A 14,608-nucleotide genomic window follows, 5' to 3' on the forward strand; every position below is an offset into this window, starting at 1 on the left:
TGGGATTACAAAAATGTACAATGACACGTGGCCACCGTTATAATACCATGAAGAATAGCTTCACTCCCTTAAACATCCTCCAGAATGCACCGGTTCGCCCCTCCCTCCCTGCTAACTCTTAGCAACTCATCTTTTCACCGTCTTCACAGTTTTGCTTTTTCCAGAATGTCACAGAGTGGGAATCACACTCTGCAGCCTTTTCAGATTGGCTTTTTCACTGAGTCATAAGCACTGAAGGTTCGTCCCTGCCTGTCTTTTCATGACTTGATAGCTCATTTCTTTACACTGCTGAACAGTCTCCCATTGTCTGGAGGCACCAGTTTATTTACCCACTCACCTGCGGGAGGACATCTTGGTTGCTTCCTAGTTTTGCAGCATGAATAAAGCTGCTATAAATATCCATCTTGGCATTTTTTGTGTGCACACCAGCTTTCCGCTCAGCTGGGTAAATCAAGGATGGTGACAGCTGACTTGTATGCCAAAGAGTATTTTTAATTTTATAAGAAACTGCCTGGTATCTTGAGGAGTAGCTGTACAATTTTGTGTTCTCACAAGCAGTGAATGAGAAAGCCTGCTCATCCACAAGCTCACCAGAATGGGGCGTCACCTGCATTCAATATCTTAGCCATTCTAACAGGTGTGTGATGATGCTTCCTCGTTTTAATCTGTAATTCCCTGACGACATACAATGCAGGGCATTTTTGCACCTGCTTCCTTGTCATCTGTAGGTCTTCTCTGGTGAAGTGTGTGTTCAAATCTTTCGCCCATTTTTAAGTTAGGTTATTCATTTTCTTACTGTTGATTTCTGAGTTCTCTGTATTTTTAGAGAACTGTCCTTTTTTTATGTATGTCTTTTGCCAGTGTTTGATCCCTTGTCTTCTCGTTCTATTGAGCCATGAGCTTTTGCAGTCAGGCACACCTGGGCCGGAATCTATGACCTTCGGCCAGTCCCACGCTCTCTCTGAGCCTTAGTCTTCGCTTCTGTGGAATGGGAACAGCAGCCCTCACTCACAGGTCACAGCGGGATGAAAAGCAATCTTAGCAACGCAGAGCCCCAAGCACAGAGGCTGAACCCCTGCGGTGCCTCCAGGTAGATGCTGGTGGAGCCCAGGCATGTCAGTTCTCTGGGGGGCGCCCTTTGCCCCCAGTTCCACCATTAACGCACCTGGCTGTCAACAGTGGTCCCATCCATGGCAGGGCAGGGCAGGGCAGCAAATCCGTCTGCCAGGAAGATTCCTGTGGGGGGGAATTCTCGGTCCCACAGATGCAGTAGAGGAGCAGACCCCAGGAGACCTCAGCGTTGGGCCCAGGGACACACTGCTGTTGAAGCAACGGGTGATCGCTCTGCTGGGCACCACCCAGGCCCACGTCCCTCGAGGACCACCCCTCACTCCACATCCGGTGCCCCCCACCTGACCTCCCCCAGGCCTCCAGCCTCCAATGCCACTACACACTCCCCTCCAGCCACACGGGCCCGTGGTCAGGGTCTCTCGTGTGTCCCCATGAGCCAGCATGAACCCCCCTGCCACCAGAAACACCTTCCCCCACCCCACCTGTCCAAATCCATCTCGCTCCACAGGTTGTGGGCAGAGCTGCTGGGCTGGGCTGCAACCACCAGGGGGCGCCATTGCCCAGCTCACGTGCCTGGGATGTCGGGCCTGCTGGAAGGAGCTGCCTCCATCCCACTGGCTTGCAGAGCAGCAGGACGGAGAACACTTGCCTCACAAAATCCTGGAACGTCCAGGGCCCCATCCCATGCCCAGCGGACCTTCTGGGCCCAACCTGCACATCTCCTGTGACGGGGAGCTTACCACCTCCAGCCAGGCTGTCACGGCTTTGCTGTGGCCTGCTCTGCAGGAGCTATGAGGTTATATGACGTTAGATGAGGAGCCATCACTTCATAGCAAGTAGATGGGGAACCAATGCAAACAGTGAGAGACTTTGTTTTCTTGGGCTCCAAAAGCACTGCACATGGTGACTGCAGCCATGAAAGACACTTGCTCCTTGGAGGAAAAGCTATGACCAGCCTAGACGGCATATTAAAAAGCAGAGACATCACTTTGCCGACAAAGGTCCATCTAGTCAAAGCTATGGTTTTTCCAGTGGTCATGTATGGATGTGAGAGTTGGACCATAAAGAAAGCTGAGCGCCAAAGAGTTGATGCTTTTGAACTGTGGTGTTGGAGAAGGCTCTTGAGAGTCCCTTGGACTGCAAGGAGATCCAACCAGTCCATCCTAAAGGAGATCAGTCCTGAATGTTCATTGGAAGGACTGATGCTGAAGCTGAAACTCTTTGGCCAATACTTTGGCCACCGGATGCGAAGAACTGACTCACTGGAAAAGACCCTGATGCTGGGAAAGATTGAAGGCAGGAGGAGAAGGGGAAGACAGAGGATGAGATGGTTGGATGGCATCACCGACTCAATGGACATGAGTTTGAGTAAGCTCCAGGAGTTGGTGATGGACAGGGAGGCCTGGCATGCTGCAGTCCACGGGGTCACAGAGTCAGACAGGGCTGAGCGACTGAAATGAATTGAATGAGGTCATAAGGGGCCACAGGGGTTACCAAATCAACATTTTAGAAGAACAGCTTTGCCTTGGGAAATTACGAGGAGGAGGAAGCCTCGGGTTTCCAGAAAAGCTGAAGACCTACAAGTTTGAGTATGTTGCTGCAAAGCTTTTCTAAAGATGGTGTCAGTCATGCCACGGAGCACGTGGGCCCTTGGCTCGCTGGGAGGGGCCCCAGTGTGGGGGGGGCTGAGTGACGAAGCCAACCTGGGCCACCCATGAGGGGCGCTCAGACACACCACCTGCACAGCCTGACGGCCCTGGACGCTGGACACTCAAGGCCGGGGCGGGCTTCCCCACTGGGCGACACTCCCGCATCGAGGCTGGGAGGAGGTTATCCCGCACCTGGGATTCCACGGGGAAGGCGTGACCAGAACCTGTGTGCAGACGCCCCCGCGCCCTGCCCTGCATGTCTCCTTCCTCGGCTGATTTTCGCTGTGTCCTTTCACTATCATCTGTTTCGTGGATTCTGCCAGCACCCATGTGCGCGTGCTTGGCCACTCAGTCGTGTGCAGCTCTTTGCGACCCCCTGGACTGTAGCCCGCCAGGCTCCTCTGTCCATGGGATTTCCCAGGCAAGAGTACTGGAGCGGGGTACCATTGCCTCCTCCAGGGGATCTTCCCAACCCAGGGATCGAACTCACACCTACGCGTCTCCTGCACTGCAGGCGGATGCTTTACCACTGAGCCATCGGACACATCCCTTTGCTGTGAACAAAGCTGTAAAAGCGCAGCGCTTTTCTGAGTTCCGTGGGTCATTACAGCAAATTACTGAACCGGAAGGGAACACAGATTGAGCTGGCAGCTGGTCTGAAGTGAGTGTGGTCCTTGGATATCGTAGCTGGTGTCTGAGGATGTGATGGCTACTTTATGTACCAACCTGACTGGATATCTGGCTAAACATTTTTTTCCCAAGTGTAAATGGGAGGGAGTTTCTGGAGGAAATGAGCATTTGAACAGGAAGGTGCAGGAAAGCCGCTTGCCCTCCTCACTGTGGATGGGCTTCGTGCAGTCCGTTGAGGGTCTGAGCAGAACAACGCGGCAGAGGAAGGGAGAAGCCAGCGCTCCCTGCCGGACTGTCTGAGCTGAGACGCCGACCTTCTGCCCCTCGCATGCCGGGCCCTCAGGCCTTCAACTTACACCGCACCACCCACCAGCTTTCCTGGGCTGCTAGTGTGCAGGCGGCAGGTCACCGGACTTGTTGGCTTCCGTAGCTGTGCAAGCAATTCCTTATTTTATCTATACACACACATGCGCACACACACACACAAATATATAAGTTCTGTTTCTCTAGACAACTCTGACTGGCATACAAGGGCAGCTGTGAGGGGATTACTTCCTCAAACTGTGCAATGTGTCAAACGTGGATTTGGGACCAGAGGCTCTCCCCTTGAGAGACAATTACTGGCTGGATACTTTGAGACACTCAGTTGGCCCCATGTTGGGCCAAACGCTGACTCACGGGTGGTGGCCGGTGGCCTGCCGTACAGTCAGGCAGAGGGCAATGGACACCCGGTCTACAACGCTGTTCAGTCGCTCAGCCCTGTCCGACTCTGTGACCTCATGGACTGCAGCACGCCAGGATGCCTGTCCATCACCATCTCTTGAAGTTTACTCAAACTCATGTCCACTGAGTCGGTGATGCCATCCAACCATCTCATCCTCTGCCGTCCCCTTCTCCTTCCTGCCTTAAATCTTTCCCAGCATCAAGGTCTTTTCAAATGAGTCAGCTCTTCGCATCAGGTGGCCAGAGTATTGGAGTTTCAGCTTCAGCATCAGTCCTTCCGATGAATATCCAGGATTGATTTCCTTTAGGACTGACTGGATTGATCTCCTTGCAGTTGAAGGGACTCTCAAGAGTCTTCTCCAGCACCACAGTTCAAAAGCGTCAATTCTTTGGTGCTCAGCTTTCTTTATGGTCCAACACTAACATCCATACATGACCACTGGAAAAACCACAGCTTTGACTAAGCGGCCCTTTGCCGGCAAAGTAATGCCGCCTACTCTCGAGACGGCCATATGGGCACCTATGAAAGTCACTATGAGGACTGCAGACTGCTCAGTTGCTCTTTCGTGACTCTTTGCGACCCCCTGGACTGTAGCCCGCCAGGCTCCCCTGTCCACGGGATTTCCCAGACAAGAGTACTGGAGTGGGTTGCCATTTCCTTCTCCAGGGGATCTTGCCGACCCAGACATCAAACCTGTGTGTCCTGCACTGCAGGCAGCTTCTTTACCACTGGACCTGGGAAGCCCAATGAGGGGTGCCTAAAGCTTGTTGCTGTTCAGTCACTAAGTCCTGTCCGACTCTGTGACCCCATGGACTACAGCACGCCATGCTTCCCTGGCCTTCACCATTTCCCAGTTTGCTCAAACTCGTGGCCATTGAGTCCATTCAGCCCAGTGGTGGACACAAATGTTCAAGAACCTGTAAGAGCCTGGGCACAGGAGAGTGCCAACTTGAACCAGCCAATCACGTTTCTTCAGACCAAGGATCACACATCACAGCCATAGTGCCAATGACAGGCAGAGAGGCCTCCTCCTTGGAATGCTGCTTAGACAGTTCGACTGGCATCCGAAACGCTGGCTGTCTAACATGGCGTGGGGAGATAAAGCCATGGCGTGCCGGCTTTCAAGGTTTCCTGGGTATATGTTCAACACCAGGGGGACGAGGCAGGTCCCTGCTAGACGGATTCCTCGGTGTTTCTAGGTGGTCTGGAGCGACGGAGGGGGAGGCAGGGAATGCTGTTACGAATACACAATTCTTCCCACGGCGGGAGGACACTGCCATGCTGTTATTTCAACCTTCTTTTTCTGTATCTAACGCCAGGAACAAGGCTGCAACAGTGGCCTGATTCCTAAACAAGAAACTAAGACCTTAAACCCGGTGGCAGAATTCCGAAGGGCCTTGCCTTCAACCCCTCTGGCAAGACCAAGGCGGACGGTGGCTGCAGCCGTGTCGCCCGCTGGTAGGGATGACCCCTGGCTCTGTGTCTGCAACCCTACCCGGGGGGCGGAATGGACTGGGGGAGGCACTTGCTGGACAGGCACTGCTGCCTTTGGTCTAGACCAGCACCATGGCCAAACGCGATGTCCACTGCAGAGGTGAAGAATCAGGGTGCAAACAGAAAGGGAGTTGCAGCCAAGGGGAAAGGAAGAATGGTTATACAAGAGGGAAAGGCGGTATTACATTTGCCCAGCACCACATGACCATCTCGGGGCTTGGAGAAAGAGACGATGTCATCTCTCAGCTCCATCACGTCTGAAAGTGGGGAGCCAGGCTCACGCCTGCCTCTGGAGTCTGACAAGGTGGAATGGAGGCTGGGGACCCCGGCGGACACGTGGTCACAGGAGAGACGATGCAGTGGACGAATCGCTAATGACAGCTGGGACCCCAGCCTCAGTCTCATTCTGCAGGCGACTCCTGCCATGTGTCCACGTAGCCCTGGCGCCACTGGTGAGGCTATAAAGCCAGTGATAATGGCCAGATACGTGGGGACACTGAGCTACAGCTTCTGAAGGATGGAAGACACCAATGGAAAGTGGCTGGCCCGAGAGAGAAACTGGACTTGCCTAATCGTTAGCTAATTTCTCTGCTCAACAGTCCCACACACATTCATTGTAAGGTGTGAACAGTGGCAGGTTGAGAGGTCAAACAGGTAACATAACCCACGCATGCGTGGACGCGAAGTCATGCCCAACTCTGGGTGACCCCGTGGACTGCAGCCCGCCAGGCTCCTCTGTCCATGGCATTCTCCAGGCAAAAATACTGGAGTGGGCTGCCACGCCCTCCTCCAGGGGATCTTCCTGAACCAGGGATCAAACCCACATCTCTTCATCTCCTGCACAGGCAGGCAGGCTCTTTACCACCACCACCACCTGGGAAGTCCCAATACTATACATAGATGTCCGGTTCCTGGGTGATGTCCAAGGTGACAAGCCAGGTGAGGTCCACACTGGGAGAAGGAAAGGAGGGTACCAGGCAACGGGGCAGGAAGAGAAGCAGAGTCAGAAGTGAGCGTGTTCCCACTGCCATCCTTCCAACGAGAGGCAAGGGCCAGGCTGGGGACCGCAGACACTCGGGAACATCATCCCAAGCACTTCACAAAAGGAAGCAGGTTTTCTTTTCTCACTTTTTTACTTTATAACCCTTTGGAACTATTTGAATATATATATATTTGCAATATACATGTGCTACTTTTATAATTAAACAAAAACACAAAAATGATCTTTAAAAAAAGTAAAGAGCTAATCACAGTGTAACATGAAACAGAATATCATCGTTGGGGACGGGTCATGCAGTTGAGTCCAAAGCTCCGACGTGGTCGCTGTTTCCGGTCTTGGTCGCCATGTCCAGCCTCCGATCCTCCGACCCCCTTCCACGGGGCACCAGCGATGGCCTGGAACTGCCCTCACAGCTCCGTCCCGGGCCCAGGAGAGGCCAGAACGCGAGGAAGGAAGTCAGCAAAATTAAGTTAATTTACAGGGTCGGAGGAAGCCGGCCACAGCGCCAGTCCCCCACGCGGCTGGCGGGAGCGCGGAGGCGGGCGCGCGGCCAGGGCGCCGGACCAGCGGGGAAACCCGGGCTCCACGCGCTGTCCACGGCGGGCGCCGCCTCACAGAGCAAAGGCGGTGAAGAAAATGTGCATCTTGGCCAGGAAGGTGGTGACGGAACCCTGCCGCCAGAGCTTCATCTCCACGTCCAGCGCGAAGTCGCGCGGCTCACGCACGGTGCGCTGCAGGAAGACCACGCCCGTGTAGGCGTTGAGGCGGCGCGTGCCGAAGTAGCCCTCCTCGTTGCCCTTGGTGATGGTCAGCGCGATGGTGTCGCCGGCGAAGGCGGGCACCGGGCTGATGCGGAAGATGTGCGCGGGCACCAGCAGCCCGGTCTGGAAGTTGAGCCGGTAGTGCGTGATGCGCGCGGGCGCGTTCTGGCACTCCAGGAAGTCGTGGCACAGTGCGCGCTCGCATTTCCTGCGGGGTGCACGCGGGGGCGTCAGCGGAGGGAGGCTCCTGCTCGCAGCTCCCACCCAGCCTCCACCCGCAGCTCCGCCCTCGGCAGCCCCCAGCAGCCTGAGCTGGGTCACCTGACCCCCCTCGGACCTCAGCTTTCCCGTCTGCAGGATGGGTTAACAGCCACACGGTGTCACTGGCGGAAAGAGGTGAGTTATAAACCAGGCAGCGCGCAGCAGTGCCCACAGCGTCTGGTCCGCGCGCTCCTTCCTGTCTGCCTTCATTCTTACCTCCCTACCCCTAGTTTTTTTCCTTCCCACACTATTTGCATGGATTCCCTGGCCATGGTGTTTCTATTACTCTAATCGTTTCTCAGATTCCCTTTTCTCCCGTAATTGACTCTCCTTCTGAGCCGTTTCCCCCACTGACTTGGGACGGTCTGCCCTTGTCCCTCTCCGAGTATCAGAGAGCTCTGAGTCACACCTGCCCCAGAGGAAGCCGGGCCACACTACAGGGTGACCCCCAAACCCCATGGGGCCCCTGACTCGATTTCTAAGCTCAGCCATAATCTGGTCTCTTCCTGGCGCAATGAGACTCGGTCTCCTCCATCACTAAACCCCCGTCTTGAAGCTCAGTGCTTCCACCAGGGGCACCAGGGCTCCGCAGTTCTAGAGGTGCTCTGAGCAGAGTTCCCGAATGGGGGGGACCACAGCAGGCAGGACCAGGCCACGTCACGCCCTGTGTAAACTCATGACCCGTTCTCGCTCGTCACGTGCTCTCACCCTCCCTGGGGTTGGCGCTACCATCACCTGTGTTGCAGGCGGAGCAGCTGAGACCCAGGGAAGGGAGGCCACTGGCCACTCGACACACTCATCTAAACACCCCCCCACACCTGCACACCGGCCCGCCCCGGCTCTGTAGATTAGTGGGCATGGCACAGGGTCAGCAGGGCAGCCAGGAGTAAACCGCGGGCGCGTACGTGCCAGGAAGGGCCGCCCGAGGCAGGTTGTACACGCAGAGGCAAAAGAGGCTGCAAAGCAGAGAAAGCAAGCTCGGAACACCCGAGCACGTCCGCGTGGCAGCACCGTGCAGAGGAGAGACGCCGGACACTCTGGCAGGCACTTATGGAAACGTGTGTTTAGTAAGAAAAGTGAAAGTGAAGTTGCTTAGTCGTGTCCAGCTTTGTGACCCCACGGATTGTAACCTATCAGGCTCTTCTGACCATGGGATTCTCCAGGCAAGACTGCTGGAGTGGGTGGCCATTTCCTTCTCCAGGGGATCTTCCCGACCCAGGGGTCGAACCTGGGTCTCCTGCATTGCAGGCAGACGCTTTACCATCTGAGCCACCAGGGAAGCCCTGTCTTCTTTAGTAAGAAGACAGGAAAAAGGCAAAATGCCAAGAAGCATCACGAGAGAACATGGTCACCAGCCTGTGAGACAGCCCCCACGCCCCCCTCCCGCAGGCACACCGTGTGGGTCACCTCCCAGGTGACACCTGCCCACTGTCACCCACAGCACTGGACTGTGCGGCCAGTGGCAGAAGTGATGATACGGCGGTTTTAAGAGTAGCCTGGGTCACGAAGGACCATCTGCTCCAAGACCCAGGCCTCCAGGGCGGGCCAGGGGGGCTTGGACGAGGGTCTCCATCACTGTGACCCATCACTGAGAAGGTCACTGCCTTCTCAGTGACCCGGGCTGGGGAGCTCCAGCCCCACGGAGAGGCCGAGGTGGTGACGTGCTGGGGCCTCCCGCCCAGAGCCATGAGTGGGCAGCGGAATGGTGAAGCCCTGGCAAGCCTCCAGTGGACGTGGCCCCACGGGGCCTGGAGCAGAACCACCCAGCTCAGCTGCTCCTTGGTCATGACCCTCCAAACACCGTGGAGGACGGTAACTACTTGTCATACTTAAGATGCTACGTGTTGGGAAAAACTCGTTACACAACAGAAGATAAGCGTGTGCATGTTTGAGAGAGAGAAAGATGGAGGTTTTTCTTATGTGTGAGAGTCTTCTTTCTTTCATTCTCTCTGCTCCAAACTTCCTGCAAGGTGCTTTTTTTTGCACCATTTATGGTCAGTCAGACCACACCCCGGACAGGGGGCCTGGGAAGACCAGGAGGTGGCGAAGGCAGGCGCACTGGCCACCTGGCCTCTGCCCCGGGCAATGCGGGACTGGTACAGGGTGCCCGGGCCCAAGGCTGGGGCGGGGGGCGGGGGGACGACTCACGTTTCGGAGACTCGGACGTAGTTTGGAGGGCAGTCAAAGCGCAGGCAGCGGAAGCCGCCCTGGACGTTATGGCAGGTCTCAGCCTCGGAGCAGTTGTGGGTGCCCAGCGCACACTCATCCAGGTCTGTGGGGAACAGAGGGTGATGGGCGGGTTTACAGGGGCCCGGTCTGGAGACCCTTGTCCGAGCCCCGCCCCCCCCCGCCCCCGCCCACCCTGGGGGCCTGGGTCTCAGAGCAGCTGGTCCTGTGGATGCACAGCTCACACGTCCCCACCTCATCCACTCTGGACAGCAGTCAGGGCCTGGAGCCTCTGTGGGGTTGGCACCGGGGAGGAAGGCTCAGGGGGAGACAATCGGAACGGACACAGGTGTCCAGCCTGAAGCACCTTCAAGAGCCAAAGTCACTGCAGCGTCTGAGCTTTGAGACGCCCCTCTGGGTTCTGCCATCAGGCAGACACGGCCTCAGCCTCCAGAGTAAACCAAACTCTAGGCACATGAAGTCATCATTCCCACCTGGCTGTTTAGAGCAGGTGGGATCCTTGCCTTTTACAGAATCCAGGCTGGTTATTTTTTTTTAATTAAAATTAGTAATAAACTGTGGAAAATTCTGAAAGAGATGGGAATACCAGACCACCTGACCTGCCTCTTGAGAAACCTGTATGCAGGTCAGGAAGCAACAGTTAGAACTGGACATGGAACAACAGACTGGTTCCAAACAGGAAAAGGAGTACGTCAAGGCTGTATATTGTCACCCTGCTCATTTAACTTATATGCAGAGTACATCATGAGAAACGCTGGGCTGGAAGAAGCACAAGCTGGAATCAAGGTTGCTGGGAGAAATATCAATAACCTCAGATACAGAGATGACCCCACCCTTATGGCAGAAAGTGAAGAAGAACTAAAGAGACTTTTGATGAAAGTGAAAAAGGAGAGTGAAAAAGCTGGCTTAAAGATCAACATGCAGAAAACTAAGATCATGACATCTGGTCCTATCACTTCATGGCAAATAGATGGGAAAACAGTGGAAACAGTGGCTGACTTTTTTTGCGGGGGGGCTCCAAAAATCACTGCAGGTGGTGATTGCAGCCATGAAATTAAAAGACGCTTACTCTTTGGAAGGAAAGTTATGATCAACCTAGACAGCATATTAAAAAGAGACATTACTTTGTCAACAAAGGTCCGTCTAGTCAAGGCTATGGTTTTTCCAGTGGTCACATATGAATGTGAGATTTGGACTCTAAAGAAAGCTGAGCGCCAAAGAATTGATGCTTTTGAACTGTGGTGTTAGAGAAGACTCTTGCGAGTCCCTTGGACTGGAAGAAGATCCAACCAATCCATCCTAAAGGAGATCAGTCCTAGGGGTTCACTGGAAGGACGGATGTTGAAACTGAAACTCCAATACTTTGGCCACCTGATGTGAAGAGCTGACTCATTGGAAAAGACCCTGATGCTTGGCAAGATTGCAGGCAGGAGGAGAAGGGGACGACAGGGATGAGATGGTTGGATGGCATCACCAACTTGATGGACATGGGTTTGGGTGGACTTTAGGAGTTGGTGATGGTCAGGAAGGCCTGGCGTGCTGAGGTTCATAGGGTCGCAAAGAGTCGGACACGACTGAGCGATTGAACTGAACTGAATATTAAAACAGTAACAACAGTAAGAACTCTGCAGCCAGGAAGCCCTGGCCAGCCCTGGGGTTCCTCTTCTGCGGGCTCCTCCCTGGGGAGGTCTCCCACCTTCAGGACCACTCCCCAGGATCCCTGTCCCATTCGCAGAACAGGGCCCAGAGTAGAGTCCAAGCCTTCAAGACTCTAAGCTGGGTCAAGCAGCAGAAAAACCGCCACGTTCCTCATCCCAGGCGTGGGCCCCGGTGAACCTGGCCACCAGCGGCATCGGCCGTTCTGGGCTCACATGCTCAGTGTCATGGCTCGAGGCGCACGGCAGACTGTGAAAGGCTTCCTGCGCCTGCTCGGGGGCTGCCCAAGGCCCCGCCGGCACGGACTCCGCACTCACCCTTGCAGGACCTGCCGTTGGCCGTCATGGTGTAGCCGCGCTCCGGGCACGTGCACTGGTAGCTCCCCGGCACGTTGATGCAGCGGAAGGTGCAGAGGATGCTGGCGCCCTGGGCGCACTCGTCAATGTCTGCCAGAGAGAGGGTCAGCCCTCAGGAACCCCCGGTCACCCCGTCCCTGCCCCGGCCAGGGAGCCTGGGGGCCCTTCTCACAGATGAGGACAACGGGGCTGAGAGAGGACAGAGCCGCCCGTGGCCACACCGGGCCCACACGCCGGGGCCGCTCCGGGCTTGCTGCGGCCGGCTGAGGGCCCATCAGGTACCAGACACGGCCTGGACGAGGCACGGCTGACCCCTGAACGACACGGGTTTGGACTGCGTGCATCCACGTGCATAGGGACTTTTTCAGTAATTACTGTGGGATCCACCCTCGGGCCAGTAACCCATGTGGAACCACGGATACAGAGGGCGAGCTGTAAAGTTACACTTGACTCCAGGGGAGGGTAGGCCCTGAGCCCTGCAGGGTTCAGGGTCAACTATGTGACTTAACCCTTCACCCCGCTGAGGTCACGACCATCGTCGCTGCTTTGCAGGGAAGGCGCCTGAAGTCAGACTTGGGGAGCCCTTGTCCAGGCGCCAGGAAGCCACGCAGCAGGGATGGGACCGCCGCTCCGACACTGAGGCCTCTGCGTGTCTGGAGCATCCCCCCACTGCGGCGGGGGCTCTCGAGCCTGGCACATGGGGGCAGTGCCTCCGGGCGGGGGCCCCGGGCGGGCCAGGGGAGGTACCTGTGCAGGTGTGCCCATCCTCGGCCAGCTGGTAGCCCTGCCGGCAGTAGCACTGGTAGGAGCCGTAGATGTTGGCGCACTCCTGGCTGCAGCGCTGGGCCTCACACTCGTTCACGTCTGCGCACAGACCGGCCGGAGGTCACGGAGGAGCCCACCCGGACCAGAGCCGGGACCGAGGTCTCGCTCACGTGGAGCCTTCTCTTGAGAGACCATCGGGTCCAGCCTCCGCCTGGGGCTGATGGGGAACCCGAGGTCCAGAAAAAGGCAAGGGGTCAGCCGGGGACATGCGGCGAGGCAGGGGTGGGAGTGGTGGAGTGCTGGCCTGCTGCCTGGAGGGGCACCACAGTGGCACGCAGACCCCCATGGGGAACTAGATGCTGCTCCACTGCGGGCCACGGCAGCTTGGGCAGGCGTTTCTGAGTGTCACCCGAGGTGCAGACAGGGACCTGCCCTCACCCCCTTCACGGGGCTGGGGGACAGGCAAGAGCCGGTCTGCGGTGGACGGGGAGGGAGCGAGTGGAGGACAGTGCGGGGAGCACTGGCTGGACCCCGAGCTCCGTGCAGGAAGGGACTTGTCTCTCGTTCATCCAGCTGAGACCTGCCAAGCTCTGTCAAGCGCCGGGTCTGTGCCCAGCTTGTAGACACGGCCCCAAACAAGACAGACAAACACCCCCACCCTCTGGAGCTGATGAGGTACAGAGCAGCTGGGGGTGGCCCTGTGCATGGGCAGGGGGTGCTGGGGTAGGAGCAGGGTGAGCCGCGGTGGGGTGGGGCTGACATCGCACACGCCCTTGGGGCCGCCGCCTGACCTGTGACGCTCACGGCCTCTCCGCATGCACCGCTTTCACACGGAATGACTGAAGGCACTAATGAATGCATAAGTGCCTGACCTCCTCTACCAGGCTCCGAGGCCACACTGGTTCCTTCCCCGAGTCTACCGTGCAGCCCGAGAGAAGTGGGCAAGGTAGGGACGAGGGGTGGGTGAAGGCAGAATGGACCGCCACGAGGGTGGGCTCGATGGCCTGCCCCCCACAGCTCTGTGCCCACCTGGCCCAGCGGAGGGGCTCAAAGGTGATGGGAGCACCAGTGACTGAATGGCAGCCACAGGGTCTGTCTGGGGAGCCCATCCGAGTGCCGTGCGACGGAGCCAAGCCTGGTGACGTTCCGCTGCCCCTGGGCTGGACTTGTCCCAGGGAGGCCGGCTCTTTAGCCAGGCCAGGCAATCAGACAGAGGGGCCTGGCCTGCCTGTGGATCTCAGCAAACTCACCTCCCCAGGAGGGAAGGAAGGAAAACACCTCTGGGGAAGGTGCCGGGAGAGACGGCGCCAGCTAGGGGAGGCTGGAGACCCCACAACCCCTTCACCCCCTCGACCCCTCCCCCTGCACTGAGCAGCTTGAGACCTCTGCCTCCCCCACCCCAGTCCCAGCAGACCTGGGACAGCCCCTCACAGGTCCTCTCCGTCAGCCCCGGGGCACCCCGCAGCGTGTTCTTTTAAGTTTAAACCTACCAGCAACATGTAAAACCCAGCAGGATTTATGCGTGATAAATATCTGGGTTGCTGGGATCTGGAAAACCGTGACTGGTCCGCTTACACAGCACATGGCTGGGTGGCATCAGTGGGGTGCTGCGGGGCCGCGGGCCTGTCTCCTGTCTCGCTCACTTGGCTCCCTCCCCAGACCCCAGGGCACCGCAGTGGTGACCGGGACCGGAGCCTACCAAGGGGCAGAAGCTGAGCTGCCAGCCCTGCACACGGGGAAACTCCCACCTCCGGGCGTGCAGACAGCACAGCCAGCCAGCCCCCGGCTCTGAGACGGGGGTTCCTGCAGGAAGCGGCAGGCAGCCGAGGCCGGGGACTCGGGGTGCGCGGGTGGGTGGGGGGCCGCCGTACCTTCGCAGTGCTTGCCGTCGGCCGCCAGCAGGAAGCCGGAGGCGCAGGTACAGCGGTAGGAGCCCAGCGTGTTCTCGCACGTGTGCTGGCAGAGACGCGTGGGTGACGTCCAGCACTCGTTCACATCTGCGGGCAGCAGGTGCGGGGGGCCTCAGGAGGGCAGAGTGGCCTGGATGCCAGCCC

The 14,608-nt window shown here is 57.2% G+C and overlaps 1 protein-coding gene and 1 non-coding gene across 5 annotated transcripts in view; both read right to left on the reverse strand.

Annotated features, from left to right (window-relative positions):
* Nucleotides 1–6,682: 6,682 nt before the first annotated feature.
* Nucleotides 6,683–14,608, reverse strand: part of FBLN2 (fibulin 2) — an 89,553-nt gene continuing 81,627 nt past the window's right edge. For all 4 annotated transcript variants that reach the window (XM_055557396.1, XM_055557399.1, XM_055557397.1 and 1 more), the window contains 5 exons: nucleotides 14,426–14,551; nucleotides 12,537–12,653; nucleotides 11,751–11,879; nucleotides 9,739–9,862; nucleotides 6,683–7,537 (listed from right to left, as the gene is read on the reverse strand). In XM_055557396.1, the coding sequence (XP_055413371.1) occupies nucleotides 7,180–7,537; nucleotides 9,739–9,862; nucleotides 11,751–11,879; nucleotides 12,537–12,653; nucleotides 14,426–14,551 (854 nt within the window). In that variant the 3' untranslated portion in view covers nucleotides 6,683–7,179. The remainder of the gene's footprint in view (nucleotides 7,538–9,738; nucleotides 9,863–11,750; nucleotides 11,880–12,536; nucleotides 12,654–14,425; nucleotides 14,552–14,608) is intronic.
* TRNAC-GCA (transfer RNA cysteine (anticodon GCA)) lies at nucleotides 8,798–8,869 on the reverse strand. Its single transcript has one exon. It is a non-coding gene; the product is annotated as a tRNA-Cys (tRNA).

This window comes from Bubalus kerabau, chromosome 20 (genome assembly GCF_029407905.1).
Source record: "Bubalus kerabau isolate K-KA32 ecotype Philippines breed swamp buffalo chromosome 20, PCC_UOA_SB_1v2, whole genome shotgun sequence".
NCBI lineage: Eukaryota > Metazoa > Chordata > Mammalia > Artiodactyla > Bovidae > Bubalus > Bubalus kerabau.